Below are 17,238 nucleotides of genomic sequence, written 5' to 3' on the forward strand. Positions count from 1 at the left end.
ATTCTGGGTTTCTTGTTATTTCATATGAAGTTGAGAATTTTTCTTTCCAGGTCTGTAAAGAATTGTGTTGGTAATTTGATGGGAATTGCATTGAATCTGTAGATTCCTTTTGGTAAGATGGCCATTTTTACTATGTTAATGCTGCCAAGCCATGAGCATCGGAGATCTTTCCATCTTCTGATATCTTCTTCTAATTCTTTCTTCTGAGACTTGAAATTTTTTTCATACAAGTCTTTGACTTCCTTGGTTAGGATTACTCCGAGGTACCTTATGTCATTTGTGACTATTGTGAAGGGTGTTGTTTTCCTAATTTCTTTCTCAGCCCTTTTGTCTTTTGTATATAGGAGGGCTACTGATTTTTTTGAGTTAATTTTGTATCCAGCCACTTTGCTGAAGGTGTTTATCAGCTGTAGGAGTTCCCTGGTAGAGTTTTTGGGGTCACTCACGTATACTATCATATCATCTGCAAATAGTGATAATTTGACTTCTTCCTTTCCAATTTGTATCCCCTTGATCTCCTTCAACTGTCTTATTGCTCTAGCAAGGACTTCCAGAACTATGTTAAAGAGATATGGAGAGAGTGGGCAGCCTTGTCTTGTCCCTGATTTCAGTGGGATTGCTTTAAGTTTCTCTCCGTTCAGTTTGATGTTGGCTATAGGCTTGCTGTATATCGCCTTTACTATGTTTAGATATGTGCCTTGTATCCCTGATCTCTCCAATACTTTAAACATGAATGGATGTTGGATTTTGTCAAATGCTTTTTCAGCATCTAGGGAGATTATCATGTGGTTTTTTTTTTTTTTCCTTTCAGTTTGTTAATATGGTGGATCACATTGATGGATTTCCATATATTGAACCACCCCTGCATACCTGGGTTGAAGCCTACTTGGTCATGGTGGATGATATCTTTGATGTGTTCTTGTATTCGGTTTGCTAGTATTTTGTTGAGTATTTTTGCATCAATGTTCATAAGGGAGATTGGCCTGAAATTTTCTTTCTTTGTTGGGTCTTTGTGAGGTTTAGGTACCAAGGTGACTGTGGCTTCATAGAATGAGTTTGGTAATGTTCCTTCTGTTTCTATTTTGTGGAATAGTTTGAAGAGAATGGGAGTTAGCTCTTTTTTGATGTCTGGTAGAATTCTGCACTGAAACCATCAGGTCCTGGGCTTTTTTTGGATGGGAGACTTTCGATGACTGCTTCTATTTCCTTGGGGGATATAGGACTATTTAATTGACTTACCTGGTCCTGATTTAGCTTTGGTAAGTGGAGTCGATCAAGAAAATTGTCCATTTCATTTAGATTTTCAAATTTTGTTGCATATAGACTTTTGAAGTCAGTCCTAATGATTGTTTGGATTTCCTCAGTGTCTGTAGTTATGTCCCCCTTTTCATTTCTGATTTTGTTTATTTGGATGGTGTCTCTCTGCCTTTTAGTTAGCTTGGCTAAGGGTTTGTCTATCTTGTTGATCTTCTCAAAGAACCAGCTCTTGGTTTCATTTATTCTTTGAATTGTTTTATTTGTTTCTAATTGATTGATTTCAGCCCTGAGTTTGATTATTTCCAGCTGTCTACTCCTTTTTGGTGTGTCTGCTTCTTCTTTTTCTAGGGTTTTTAAGTGAGCCATTAAGTTGCTTGAATGTGCTGTCTCAAATTTCTTCTTGAAGGCACTTAGTGCTATAAACTTTCCTCTTAGCACTGTCTTCATTGTGTCCCACAAGTTTGGGTATGTTGTGTCTTCATTTTCATTGAGTTCTAGGAAGACTTTAATTTTTTTCTTTATTTCTTCCCTGACCCAGCTGTCATTCAGTAGCAAGTTGTTCAGTTTCCATGTATGTGTAGGCTTTTTGCTATTTCTGTTGTTATTGAGGTTCAGCTTTATTCCATGGTGATCAGACAGGATACAAGGGATTATTTCAATCTTCTTGTATCTGTTGAGGCTTGCTTTGTGACCAACTATGTGGTCTATTTTGGAGAAGGTTCCATGAGGTGCTGAGAAGAAGGTAAATTCTTTTTTGTTTGGGCATAAGATTCTGTAAATGTCTGTTAGGTCCATTTGATTCATTACCTCTGTTAGAGATATTGTTTCTTTGTTTAATTTCTGTTTAGTTGACCTGTCCTTTGTTGAGAGTGGGGTGTTGAAGTCTCCCATTATTAGTGTGTGGGGATCTATGTGTGGTTTAAGTTTTATCAATGTTTCTTTCACAAATGTGGGTGCCCTTGTATTTGGGGCATAGATGTTCAGGATTGTGATGTCTTCTTGGTGGAATTTTCCCTTGATGAGTATGAAGTGTCCTTCCCCATCTCTTTTGATTAATTTTGGTTGAAAGTCTATTTTCTCAGATATTAGAATGGCTACTCCTGCTTGCTTCTTGCATCCATTTGCTTAGAAAGCCATCTTCCATCCCTTTACCCTCAGGTAATGTCTATCTTTGTGACTTAGGTGTGTTTCTTGTATACAACAGATTGCTGGGTTTTGTTTATGCATCCATTCTGTTAGTCTGTTTCTTTTTATTGGAGAATTAAGTCCATTGATGTTGAGAGAGATTAATGAGCAGTGGCTGTTAGATCCTTTGAATTTGATGTTGGCTGTGGTCATATGGTTGTGTGCTTGGTTGCTTTTTGTTTTACTGTAGTGAGGTTATTTATTTCCTGTTTTTTCTTGAATGTAGCTAGTTTTCTTGGGTTGTGTTTTGCCCTCTAGTGTCTTCTGTAATGCTGGATTTGTTTGTAGGTATTGTTGAAATTTGTTTTTGTCATTGAATATCTTGTTTTCTCCGTCTATGAGGAATGAGAGTTTTGCTGGGTATAGTAGCCTGGGCTAACATCTGTGTTCTCTTAGGGTCTGCATGATATCAGTCCAGGCCCTTCTGGCTTTCATAGTCTCTGTTGAAAAGTCAGGTGTGGTTCTAATGGGTTTGCCATTATATGTTACTTGGCCTTTTTCTCTTGCAGCTTTCAGTATTTTTTTCTTTGTTCTGTATACTTACGGTTTTGATTATTATGTGGCGGGAGGATTTTCTTTTCTGGTCTAATTTATTGGGTGTTCTGTAGGCCTCTTGTATTCTTATTGGCCTCTCCTTTAGGTTGGGGAAATTTTCTTCAATGATTTTGTTGAAAATATTTTCTGGGCCTTGGTGCAGGGAATCTTCTTTTTCCTCTACTCCTATTATTCTTAGGTTTTGTCTTTTTATGTTGTCTTGAATTTCTTGGATGGTCTGTGTCAGGACTTTTTTAGATTTAACATTTTCTTTGACAGATACATCTATTTCTTCCATTGTATCTTCCATGCCTGAGATTCTTTCTTCCATCTCTTGTAGCCTATTGGTTATGCTAACCTCTGTAATTCCTGCTTTCTTCCCTAAGTTCTTTCTCTCCACAATTTCTTCCATTTGTGTTTTTTTTTTTTTTTTTTTTTATTTTTCCAATTCTATCTTCAGGTCTTGAGCCATTTTGTTGGTTTCCTTCACCTGTCTGACTGTATTTTCATGTTTTTCCATCAATTCCTTCAGCTGTTTTAACAATCCTCTGTTTCTTTTATTTCATTCAGTGATTTAAGCATTTCCTCTCTAAAGGCCACAAACTGTTTGGCTGCAGCTTCCTCTATTTCTTTTCGTATTTTATTTGTTTCCTCTGTTATCTTCTACATGAGCATAGATGTTAGGTCATCTTCTTGAATTTCAATTATGCTGGGGTATCTAGGGCTATTTGCCTCTGGATAACTGGGTTCTGGAGATGCCATATTGCTCTGGCTTTTGTTGGTTGAACTTTTAAGCTCTCCTCTACCCATTGGGCTATCTTAGGTGTTTGAAGTTAGTTTCTGGTTGTTCCTGGACTCCTGTGGTGGAGAGAATCCCTTTGGCAGGAAGATGGTTTTTCCTGAAGGAAGCCTTCTCAGCTTTTTGGGTATAGTCACTGGATGGCCGGTGTTTTTCAGGAGTTGCTCACCTCAGGCATAGAGACCTGGGTGGTAACTGTGGTCCTGATTAGTGGAGAGGGCTCTCCTCTCACCGGGAAAAGTCCTGGAGACAACTGCCCTCCTTCTGGGTTTCTTGCTGTAAATTTAGTGATCAGCTGCTGTAACCTGTGTGTCCCGTGGTTTGGTCTGTTTTTTTAGGGATAATTGGTTGCCCCTTGGAGCAGTATCTAGGGGTTGATCTCAGGGTTCCAGGTCTTTTGTAGGTCTGAGGTTTGGGCTCTGTGCCCCAAAACCCAAGAGATAATCTGTGGTGGGTGAGTACTGCTCTCCTGGTAACAGCAGGCTATCTGGGGCACAGTAGTTCCCTGGGTTGGGCCAGTCTGTGGGACCTTTTCCGGGGATATACTGGGTTGCCTAAGTCTGTCCCCTTTGCTTCGTTCCTTGTTCCTTGTGAGGGTTTCTCCAGACAGTGACTCTAAGACTCTGGTGTCTTGGGGCACACAGTTCTGTCTGTAAGGAGTAGTTGGTACAAAGCAAGTCTCTGGGCTGGCGGCGTGTGCGCCCACCTCCTAGTCTGCGGGAGCTGGTTTCCCAATAACTCTGTGCTCCCTGCCTGGGCCCGGATCCGTGATGGCTGGGCGTACTCGCCTGTTTGAGATCTGTAGTCTGTGAGACTTTCCCCAGGCAAAGCCTAGGTGACCCCGGCAGCACGGTTTCTTCCTTCCCTGTGGGGTCCTCTCCGGACAGGGGTTCCCAGTCTCTGTTGCACTGGGGCGCGCAGCTCGTCTGTACCAGTGAACTGGGCCCGCAGCTCTCCATGTGGCGGGAGCTCAATTGTGAAGGCGGTGGGTACCCATGGTCTGTGAGACCTTCCAGGGAAAGATTGGGTGACCCGTGATCAGTCTCACAACTTTCCTTCCCCGTGGGGTTTTTTTGCGACTGGGACTCTCAGTCTCAGGCACCCTTGTGCCCACTGATCAGCCTGGGAAATTGATCAGGACACGCAGGTGTGCGGCTCTGGCCCGAGACCCAAAGCTTGCGTTACCCGGGATCTCTTCCGGGTTCTGACTGGGCAGCCCAAGAGTGGACCCGACTGATTCCCATGCTGTGGGAGCCTCCCCTCACCTGGGAAACATGATTGCTGTAGTTTTAGGGCCCAGAGTTCAGTCTCCTGGTCGCTGCACGGAGAGTGCTGTCCCGCTTCTCAGACACAGTGCTCTCCCGGCGCCGCCATCTTGGCTCCCCCCTCAGTAGAGTTTTTTTAAGCATTAGAATTAATATGACATAATAGCGTAAATACTACCTAGTACTTTGGATTTTAAAAATCACCCAGTGAATGGAAATGTCCTGTTTTAAAAACCAATGTTATTTCATATCATCTCTCAAATATTTACAAAATATGCACATAATAAAATGGATTTAATAAATGCTTCTCTTAATTGCATTTTCCCATGAAATAAAAGATCTCTCTTTTCCTAAGATGAGTCAACACAAAGTATATAAACTTATATGAAGTCTTATAAGTTTTTTGATGGGAAAGAGTTAATCTGGGATTATTCTTCCTCTGGCTAGAATAAAAGACCCACTGACAATGTCATACAAGCCCAGTGCCAGCCTAGAAAGAGATCAATTGATAATATTGCAAAAAATAAGTAACAGAAGAAACACTCTTTTTCACTGAGTGTGAGACAAGACTATGATAACTGCATTATGATACTCTTGTTTCTGCGAAAGGATGCTTCTGTATAGATGAAAGTAATGAATAAAGGGACTCAGTGACAGTGAACTACCTGGAGTGGGAAGGTACTTGGTGATTTTGAGTCAAGGATACTTTTCTTTGTAGGGACACTAGGGAAAGTGGACAGAATGGTTAATGCTCCAAAAACCTTTTTTATTCTCAAAATCGGAAATATGCCTCCTCCCAAAGACCCTAGGGAAATCCTATTCAGCCCCTCCCCTTTGGTGGAAGAATGCACAGAAATCAAAGCAGGTGAAACACACTCTATATCCTTGAGAACATTAACTTAAAATAGGCATGGTCTTACATACTTATAACCCTAGCATTCAAGAGGTAGAGGCAGGAGGATCAGAGTGTCAAACTCATTCTTGGTTACATAAGAAGTTTGAGGCCAGCCTAATCCACATGAGACACTGTCTCTAGAAATAAAAGGAAGAAAATACTAGTAACATGGCAGAAGTACCATTAAAACCATGTTGACAAAAATTATACTGCAGATCTTCAGAAAATCAAATCACCAAACAGAGCCTAGGCATACATGCAAAACTGTATGCTGAACATAAACATGATGACTCTCTTCTTAAATAAAACACTGAAATAGCACTGACATCCTCCTAACATAATAGGTAACATGTTTAGGTCACAACAAGGAAGAACTCATCATAAGAAAAACAAAGACCATTACAACTTGAGTGAGGAAAATAATCGTCATGTCAACCCTGGAATGAAACAGATGATGGACATACATGACAAGGACATCAATGCTGCTGTCATAAAAATTCTCAGGAATAAGTGACAAGTTCTTTTTAAAGCATTGTCATGACCAAATAAGTAATAGGAAATCTTAACAAAGAAACAGTAGCTACAACAAGGAACTAAATGCAAATTATAGAACAAAAAATGCAATAGAAATAATGTACTGCTTAATCTCAGTAGTTAAGTGGAAATGACAGAGAATAGAATCAGTAAATTTGAGGCTAGAACAAGAGAAGTCACCTCTTGGAACAATGAAGAGAAAATCGACACAAACAAAACAAACAAGAACAAAGCCTTAGGGACCCACGAACAATAGCAAAGTATCCAACAGTCATGTCATTTCAGCTTTACAAGGAAAGAAAACAATTTAACTGATAATAGTCAGAGAAACAAAGTTCTGAAGTAGAAGAATTGCTAACAATAAATTTACAATCGTGAAAATTACTCTTAATGTACGGTTAATGGGAATTTTAAAATTCCATACAGAAGGAAGTCAAAAGAAAATATACACATGTTATTTGCCATTAAAGACTGTAAGGGAACTTATTCAAACTCGATGGAATGGTTTGGAAAGGAACCTTGGAGTATGAGGAGGAAGAGGAGGGAGGGATCAAGAAATGAGCAGATATGTGTGCATCCAGTTAGAACATACCTTTCTCTGTAAGTTTTTAACACTGTATTTAGTAATTTAAACAAAAGGCTTATAATGGTACCTGACAGTGAGAAGTTGAAAGGGAAATTCAGTGCAGGTTGTTTTCCACAATCCCTCAAAATGGTCCAGTGTGATTGTTGGTGTAAACCTAGATAATCATATATGTATATTTTAACATCCACAACATTAATAACTATCACAAAGAATATGAAGACCTATGAAAACACTTAATTTTAATAAAAATCGGGATATCTAGGAAATAGGAAAAAAAGGGGCACAATAGGTCAAGGAGGAGAAGAAAACAGAATGCAAAAGTGGAGACACAATGTGTATGTGTTTTAAATAACTTAGTTACACTAATTAAAATAGATTATTGGAGCCAAAACATGATACAACTGGAAACAAGCTCAATTCAAATCTAATCATACAGGTGGATTGAAAGGAAAGGATATAAAATGATAAATCATGGAAATATTAATTTTTAAAGAGCAGTAATGGCCATATTAGCACCTGCTAAAATGGAATTCAAAGCTGAAAAAAAAAAACATGCAGTAGAAAAGGAGAATCTTACATGAGAATAAAACAATCAGCCTACCAGGAAGATGAAATGAGTCTAAATGTTCATTTATAATAAGATAGATTCAGGAAACATGAGAAAGAAAACTAGATAGATCTATGAAGATAGCTTCTCAATTGGGTGAAGATTTCAATGCTCCCAGTAACTACCAGGCATCCAGCTAGAAAATTCGTCAGGATGCAAATGTGAAGCATTAAAATAAGACTGACAGGTGAAAAGGAAACAAGGATTCACATGTCTTTGTAACACACCAGGACAGACCACATACTGAGAGTAAAAAAGAGAAAACTCAACAAACCAAAGAACTAAACTGCAGAGTGTTTTCTCTGATGCTCAAGCTGCAGAAAAAGAGCACACACCAGAGGGAGAAGTCAGCTAAAACCACCAGCCAGAATGAAGGTAGAAAGTTCTGATTGCTTCCTGAAATGGCATTATCAAGAAGTGCAAAGGGTGAAAGTGGGGCTCTTCCCATCTCACTTTTTCATAAGCACCTGGTGAAGGTCAGGTGGTCAGTGTAGAGGAAGGACTGATTCACAGCTGCTTGAGCCCCAAATGCGGGCAGAATGCTGAGTTAGAGTGGAGAAAAACCTTTTCAGCCTTCTCCCTTATGCTCACCGAGAGATCCAGCTGGGGGCTGCTGAAAAGAGACCTCCTGGAGAAAGTGCCTGAGCTAGGAGTGCATCTGTGTGGGAGGGTACTTGGCCATCAGGGAGGAGTCCCTTACAGCAGCTCACGTCAGAGACTGGACCTTGTTGGTTGTGGAAAAGTTACATGAGGAAGGTGCACACAGGGCTTGACGGGTAAAATATTTGTAGCTGTCATTGTAAGCCTAAAAATTCAGAGAGGATTTTGTCAAGGAAGAGCTCTTCAAACTCTAAATATTTAAATATACTTAACATTAAGTACTTTAAAATAACCCACAGGTCAAATAAGAAGCCTCAAAGGAAATTTAAAAACACACAGAAGGGAATTGCTCTGTAAAACCAAACAGGGTCTCCTTAGAGCAATCAGAATGAGATAGGCCACTTAAAAACCAGTCTTAAAAGTATTCTCAGCCAGGCATGGTGGCACACACCTGTAATCAGGGAGGCAGAGGCAGGCAGATCTCTGTGAGTTTGAGGCCAGTCTGCTCTACAAAGCAAGTCTAGGACAGGTAAGGCTACACAGAGAAACCATGTGTGGAAAAACCAAAACCAAAACCAAATTATTCCCCAAAGAAAATATTCCAGGATTTGCATGTGGACTTTTTCTGGTCTACTGTTTGTTTGTTTTTTTCTATAGAATTGAATACAATTATTTTCAAGCTTAAGTATGTTAAAATACTGACAGGAGCAAACTGTTAGCATTAAGTCATGTTTTTTACCCCATCAGGTCTGGGAAGGAACCTTGGAGGCCAACAATACCCTGTTAGCCACAGGCTGTGGGGATGTGGCTCCCAGACCCTTTGTCACATCAGGAAACATATTCACTGCTGTCTTCCAGTCTATGGAGATGCCAGCCCAGGGCTTCTCTGCATCCTTCCTAAGCCGTAAGTAGCATTGGAATCTAAACTGTTGAGGAAGGGTGGGTGTCCCAGATAGGCTTGGCAAGTAGTGAGAAAGCCCCATCAAGATTGGCTTGATAGGGTTCCCAGAAAGGACCATTGGCGAGCCACCTGATTCTGAAGGAGCTTCCTTCCTGCAACAGTCAGTGAGATGCAGGCCTATATCCAAAGATGGCAAAGGCAGGAAGAGCCAGAGTTTGAAACCAGTGTGGGGGAAAAATACAACACTACCAAGCTCAAGAGCGGGTCAGCTGAGTATGCAAGGCTCCACTCTGAGTGCTGAGCACAGATTAGGTCAGTGGGAACTGCAGATGTGTTGTGGCCTGTGCCTTGGTTGAATCACATCGGTGGCTGCTATTTGTAAAGCACCATTCAAGAAAAAGCTTGGGGGAAAGAAATGGAGGGGAGAATGCACTAACCAGACATTTCAGACTTGAATAAAAGAACAAAGATGGTGGAAAAGGAGTAACGATGGGCAATTTGAGAGCTAGCCTAGGTGTTCAGCTGACCTGTGCATACAAGTGTGTGTGAGAGTGAGAGAGAGAGAGATTTTACTTTTACTCAGTGTAAAAGGATACATACATTGTCATAATTTACAGGTCAGAGAGGACATAAATTAGAAGTATATGAGAACAAAATGTCACTTTGCTAATGCAAAGGTTTTAGTATTTTTTTTTCTATCTCTGCAATACTGTGGTTGAACCTAAGGCTTTACATATATCAGAAAATACTGCCATAGAGGTACATTCTCAGCCCATTCCTTGACACGTGTAAGTGTTGGCACAGTGTATAAGTTGCCTAAGCTAGCCCTAAACCTCCTGTGTAGGCAGCTCAGGCTTGCCTTGGATTTACGCTCCTGACTCTGCTTCCAGAATAGCTGGGGTACTGGTGTGTACCTCTGTCCCTGTCTTATGTATCTGTATGACTGACAGTAGGAATTCATATAAGAATTTGATAGATATCATGACGAGTATAGTAAACTAGCTTTTAAAAGCAATTAGCGTTTTATGATTAGATGAAAGTAAGGAAGTAACAGTTTTCTAATAATACATTTAGAAAACACTTATAAACTCTTTAGGTGATTAATATGTAATACTTTTCAAATACGATGTAATATTCAGAGATGAATCACTTTGTGTGTGCATGGGTGTGTGTGTGCTTGTCTGTGTGTATAGGAATGTATGTGTCTAAGTGAGTGCATACGGAGGCCAGAGGACAAGCTCAGGTATTCCTTGGGTGTTGTTCACTTTTTTGTTTTGTTTTGTTTTGTTTGATGGAGAGTCTCAACTTGGCCTGTGTAGACTACGTAGACTAGACTGTCCCCAGGGTTCTCCCTACATCCGGCATCCCAAGGGTGGATCACCAAGCCTAGCTTTTTTTGTGCTTGAGAGGTGAGAACTGTAGAGACTGAGTGATCTCGCAGGCCTGCAAGTCACTTTCATCTGTTTTGTTTCTTGACATGAGTTATATTCAATCTTTGATAATATAACTTCTTTAAATATCATGAGATTTGAAGGGTGTTATGTTACAAAATACCTACTACTTAGCATCTAAAATTCCCCATGCTATTCTAAAATACATTTTTATTTTACATGCATATTGACTTATATATCAAAGAGTCCTTCTCATGGTGATCTTTTTCCATTTGGAGCATCTCAAGAAATTTCCTGTAGAGACTTCATAAAATGGCAGTCTTGTGTCTTTCTTTTTATGAAATGCATGCTACAGATAATAATGGATATCCTAATGATGTTTTTGTTTTGTTTTTTTATTCTCATGTAGGATGTGGACGTAGTTTCAGCAGCCCTACAGGTGTTATTGTCTCGCCAAACTTTCCAAAGCACTATGACAACAACATGAACTGTACCTACTTCATAAATGTGGCACCTCAGTCTCTGATCATCCTGACTGTTGTGTCCTTCCATTTGGAAGGTACATTTATTCTTTTTTAAAAATCAATTCATTCGAACTGATGAAAAGTATATATCTACAGTGTTGACATAGGGCTTTGATAAAGGCTTTGACACAGGGATAGTTTACAGCATGGCTGTGTCAAGCTAGTTAAAGTATCTATTAACGTACAATGTTTTAATTGTGAGAACATTTAGAATCTGTTCTTTTAGCAATATTCAAATAGATAATGCATCATTATTAGTTATAATCCCCATGTTATGTAGAATGCTTTCTGAATTTATGTTTTTTAAAAATAAGGTTAAGTATTGAGATTCTTGACAAACACCTCCCAATCCTTGCCTATAGTAACCAGTGTTCTACTCTACTTTAAAAGTTCAGTGGTTTCATATTTCACAGAGAAATGAGAATGTGTGCTATTCATTTTTCCTGTGTATGGTTTCTTTCATGTAACACAATGCCCTAAAATTTATCCATGTCATCATAAACTACAGTATTTCCTTATTTGTAAAGACAGAATAGTGTTCTATTGTTTTCGTTTGTCTGTCTATGTGTGTCATTCTCTTTATTCATCAGGCAAAGGACCCCTGAGTTGATTTTATTAATAATGCTGCAACAAACATGGATGCATATAGATCAGCCTTCACACTGACTTCACTTCTTTTGGGTATATGCCCAGGAGTGGAGTTGCTGGATCATAGTATTTGTTTTTAACTGTACGAGGGATAGCTTTTCCATAATGACTGCACCAGTTTAATTACCAACATAGTCACCATTACTCATCTCTTGTCTTTTAATAATATTCAAGGATTAAGTTTATCACAAGCAAATTACTAATAATTAAGCTATTAATAAGAAAGATGTGGGTAGGATGGTCTAATATTACTACTTAAGACAATAATAAACATGTTCTGAAATGTAATGTAAATGCAAATAAAATTATGTCCTTTTTTGTTTTAATTTTTTATTTTTATAAATTACAATTTATTCACTTTGTATCTCCCCTATAGCTCCCTCCCTCCTCCCAATCCACCCTCCCTCCCAAAAATTACACCCTTTTATCTGCATAATGAAGACTGAACTTTGGGCCCTAATGCATGAATAGCAAGCCTTCCACACCAAGCTGTAAACCACACCCATTACTTTTCATTGTGAAACAGGGTCTCCCTAAACTCCCCAAACTGGACTTGAATTTTCTATGTGATTCAAGCAGGCCTATAACTCCTGCCTCAATCTGCAGAGAAGCTGAGGTAATAGGCCTGGCTTCCTTCTGGTCTTTAAAAAGAAAAGTACAGTCTTATATATTCCATCCAAAACTGAAGAAATAACTTTAATGACATGGGTGCCACATAAAATTCCTAAATGCATCTGGAGCCTTTTAACATTTTAACATAGCATCTTATTTTTCAAGCACATGCTATTGATTGGACTGCAGGATTTATGTCAAGTTTTGGCAAGTGATCCGCCACTGAGCTATGTCACCAGGCCTATTTTCATTTTTTGTTTTGAGATAATATCTGGCTAAACTACTCAAGTTGGCCATGAACTTGCTCTATGAACTTGCTTGGCCGCAAGCATGCTGGGATTTAGGACCTCTGCCATCAGGCCATCACTTCAGGGTCAGAACTTTTAATTTATTCCTTTGCATTTAGACTCAACACACATGCATGTAAACATGCACACCTCTCCAGTGAGAGAAGCAATCCTACCAGAATGGGCACCCAATCAATATTGAATGGGTGAGTGGATAGGTGAGATCAGGATCGGCTTTGCTTTCATGAAACAGTGCCATGGGATAGCCTTTCCTCAGTGTTCTGTGATTGTCATCTCCCTAGTTCAGATTCCTCGGTGGCAAAGTTCCCAAGGACACACACTTCTTGTCTGCTCATTTCCCAACTTCAGGGAAAGGGCTGTTGGTGGATGAAAGTGCGGTTGTTAGTTTAAGTCAGGCTGTGGCTGATAATACACCCTAGATGTTTAGTGAAGACAAGAAACAAAATCTCTTCAAATAGATGTGTTTTTTTAACCTATCCTTTCTCATAAATCATCTATTTATAAACTACAATTAATCTGTAATTACATCAAGATACTTTTTCACCTTCAAATCTGCAAGGATACATGCACAGCAGGCACACTGGCCTAATGTAAGAACAAGAAACAAATCCAATATTGGTAATGTTTCCCAGCATCGTGTGACTTTAGCTTTAACAATCTTAAACATTTTTTTTTTTGCTAACTAAAGTCAATGTGGGTGATTAAATAAAACAATCCAAACACAAAGCATTGCATATTCCATGATTCCATTTTTTAGAAATGTCCAGGAGGAAGGAAGAAATCATATACACAGAAAATAGTCTCAGGTGCCAGGACCACAGTACAAAGAGCAAAGAGTTTGGGCTTGATTGCCAGTGGACATAGGTATCTCCATAGGGTGGCCAGAATGTGGAATTGGAAAGACTTACCAAATTCCTAATGTGCTGTGGGAGTGTCAGCTGGGGACACTTTGTCAAAGAGCTTTTGGAGAAACCTGGAGAACAGTCTTGCCTCAGTTCTAGTAACTCAAATACTAAAATTTATTCTGATAAATAAGAAACTATTCAAATACTTATGTGCAAAGATGTTTTTTATAATATGTTTAGTCACAAGAATGTTGAGGGAATTTATTGGCCATGGGGCTTTGATTGAACATGGGTGGTTACTTTTACATTACTACTTAATGTTTACATTGGTCAAACTCTGTGGAAGACTACCTACTTACAGAAGATACTGTTTTACGTTAACGAGTATCAGGTTGCAATGATTGTGCTCCCATGATAGTCTGAGAGTAGACACTCTACAAAAAAACAAAAAACAAGTACATGGCAGCAACAAAAGTCTTCTTGATGCCTTTGAAAGCTGCTTTATGTTGTCTTGCAGGAGGGAAGGCAGAGTACATCTTTGCTTTAAATTAGAAGACATGTTGATGCAAATTAGCAATCACTAATGGATGTTTGCATAAACATTGGAGATGCCTGTCAGGAAACATCAAGAAATTGCTCATGTTCTCCTCATGGTCACTCTTATCTGTACCCAGGCTCTGTATAAGGTTTCTCTCACAAGCAGTGCTGGTGACAAAGCTCCATTCCCATTATGGAGTTTTGTCTGTTTTCTCTTTTCTGTCCATGTTTTGTCTCGTGGATAATATCATTTCATCCGGAATTGAAGTTACATATTGATATAGAAAACCATCTCCTAATTTTGTTTGTAATTTCTACGTGAACAACAGAATTGTAGTATTTTGTCTGTTTATAGCATCACTTGTCTACACCATTTCTGCTCTGATGTTGGCCATTTTGTTCTCTGTGTAGATCGCTCAGACATCACTGGAAACTGTGATCATGATGGCTTGCACATCTTCAAAGGTCACAGCCTCTCTTCCACGCCTCTTGCAACCATATGTGGTTCTGAGACCTTGCGTCCCCTCACTGTGGATGGCCCAGTGTCACTCAACTTCTATTCTAATGCATACGTCACAGACTTTGGGTTCAAGATTTCCTACAGAGTCACCAGTGAGTAACTATGCTAATACTATTTGGAATTTTCTTTCTTTTTTTTTGTGTAATTCACATAATGAGTTGTTGTTATGATTTATCATATGTCACCAACTTGAAGATTCAGAGACATTAATGGCAAAAAGTGATCAATTAGATACATAGAAAAATAGTTATTTTTCTTGAAATGTAAACCATTGGGGTCTGTAGAGATGACTCTGTGGCTGAAAGCATTAGCTGCTCTTTCAAAAGACCTGGGCTTGGTTCGCAGCACTTACATGGCAGCCTACAATGCCCCCTTCAGACCTCTGTAGGCACTGTGTGAGTGTAGTGCACACACAGACAAGCAGGCATACACATACAAGCACAAATTAAGAAAAATAGTAAAAAAATACAAATCAACATTTCCATGAGCTTTGTCTAAAATGACCCTCTGAAAATAAAACAGAGAATTGAGATTTATTTTGTAACAGTACGTTATCCAGCACAGCCACTTCAGTGGAACAGGCACACAAAACTTTTCCTGACTTTGTTTTGTCTTTGCCCGGCTACACAATGCCTAATGGTAGGAAATAAAGTAGCTTCTCTTCAAACAAAGTTCTCCTCCCATCTACAGAGAGCAGTAAACAAGTACTTATGCGTGGACAGGGTCACAGGTTTGTGCTCAGTAACTAGAAAGAGTATTTCTGTGACACTTTCTTTGCCAGATTGCGTCAACAGAACAGAACACATCCTCTCTTGTGGCCTTCAATGAGAAAAGAGGATTTGTTTTATTCTTTTGGTTAACTACTACTTTGGAGAATAAGCCCCTAATATATGTTCTTCTGCTCTTTTATCCCTTATTTTCCTAAAATATAGAGAATGTGGTTCAGTTCCCTCCCCTGTGTCTTGTTTAAAGATCAGTTACATGATCTCTTTAATAAAGAGTGAAATAGAGCAGTTGCTACCCACATCCGGCATTTAATTCATGACCTATATCCAGAGGTCTGAATGCATAAAGATTTTTTGGCACAGAAAAGAATTTGTCTTATAAATGGGCTAATTTGAGGCAAAAACAAATAAACAAATCTTTATAGAATAACCAAAATTGTGCCTAATCTTGGAAATATGTTGGTGGAGTGTGTTCATCTGTAACCGTAGAGATATCATGAAAATATACAAGCTTACTGTAATTTTAGAGTCAGAAAACTAATAAACATGCACAGGGAAGCATCACTGCGAGGTGGGAAGAGCTGGTCCTCCCTGGATGTACTCCATGTAAAAACAATACCCTATTAGTTGTAATGGGACATTATTATATTTTATGGTGATTACATTTTGAATGCTGGCTCTAACAAAGGACTATGGGCTGTTAACAGCTGGAGACAGAGCAGGGAATGGCCCAAATATCTTCATGCTTAGTGAAGAAAAATAACACAAATTTGGGCAAGTATGAGCTTTACTAATCTCACAACTAACTACAAATGTGTAGAAGCTGAGAGTGAGGCATTTGAGCCACAGAAGGAGCTGACCTCTCACACTTGATCGTGTGACTGTCTAACGCTAACCTCTTAGGAATGAATATATGCTATTTCAGATTTCTTCATTGCAGGCTCTTATGAACAGAGCACACCTTGGGCTCTGCATGCCTTTTCTGAGCATCCAGTTGCCATGCCATCTCTCTTTCAACCTGTCATTTAGAGTGAAGGGATAGACACATCCCAACACATGAAATAGTCTTGGTTGTTGTTTTTATGCTATTTCTTTGACTTAGACTTATGCCCTTCCAAAATATGCCTTAAAATGTTCTATATTTCTCTTCTTTTTCTCCTCCCTGGAAAAGTCAAATTTGTTTTTAAATACAATGAAGGAGGTCTAAGTGATCTGGAGAACAATCAACATGAGCTCTCTTAGGGGGCAGTAAGCAACAGCTTAGACTCTACCCAAATGCTCTGCCTATGCTGCGATGACCACCCTCTGCACCTCCCCTTGTTTGCTGTTGCAGGCTGTGGTGGAATCTACAACGCATCCTCTGGGATCATCAGAAGTCCTTCCTTCCTCTTCGGCAATTATCCCAACAATGTCTACTGTGTCTACAGCATAAACGTTAGAAGGGACAGAGTAATTCTGCTTAGGTATGTGAGACAAATTTGTTTATTTAAAAAAACCCTGTCAGTTCTGTTCACAGGAAAGCTACCTTACTGATGGAGCCCATGAGTTCTCATGGTGGCCTTTCTGGAATTTAGAAAGAGGCAGAGGGGTCCCATACAGCAGTAAAGCCTTCATGATGGCCCCCTGATCCTCCACCCAATCCAGTGGGGATTGAGGTTAAAACAGAAGAATCACCAGTTAATTTCTTGTAATCACTTGTAATTTCTCAGTGGTTTCACAAGAGCTTCATATAATAGCTGCCAAGTTACAAGCCCTTCTTAAAATCAAAGACAATATGAAAGGCTAGGAAAAATAGTTGCCATTGTTGAACATTTATTATTTATGACAAACTTTGCTCAATACCTTCCTTGGATGTTTTATTGTACTGTTAAAATCATCATGAGAAAGATATATGTGTACTTGCATATGTGTTTCAAAAGGCCTCACAGCTTCCCCAAGGTAACACATATTTAAGTGAAAAGTGAA

The 17,238-nt window shown here is 39.3% G+C and overlaps 1 protein-coding gene across 2 annotated transcripts in view; it reads left to right on the forward strand.

Moving 5' to 3' along the window:
- Positions 1-17,238, forward strand: part of Cubn (cubilin) — a 226,607-nt gene that overhangs the window by 177,769 nt on the left and 31,600 nt on the right. For both annotated transcript variants that reach the window (XM_055593908.1, XM_055593909.1), the window contains 4 exons: positions 9,010-9,166; positions 10,964-11,113; positions 14,440-14,640; positions 16,607-16,736. In XM_055593908.1, coding sequence (XP_055449883.1) covers positions 9,010-9,166; positions 10,964-11,113; positions 14,440-14,640; positions 16,607-16,736 — 638 coding nt within the window. The remainder of the gene's footprint in view (positions 1-9,009; positions 9,167-10,963; positions 11,114-14,439; positions 14,641-16,606; positions 16,737-17,238) is intronic.

The sequence above is a fragment of the Psammomys obesus genome, unplaced genomic scaffold, assembly GCF_907164565.1.
Source record: "Psammomys obesus unplaced genomic scaffold, mPsaObe1.curated_primary_1811, whole genome shotgun sequence".
In the NCBI taxonomy this organism is placed as follows: Eukaryota; Metazoa; Chordata; class Mammalia; order Rodentia; family Muridae; genus Psammomys; species Psammomys obesus.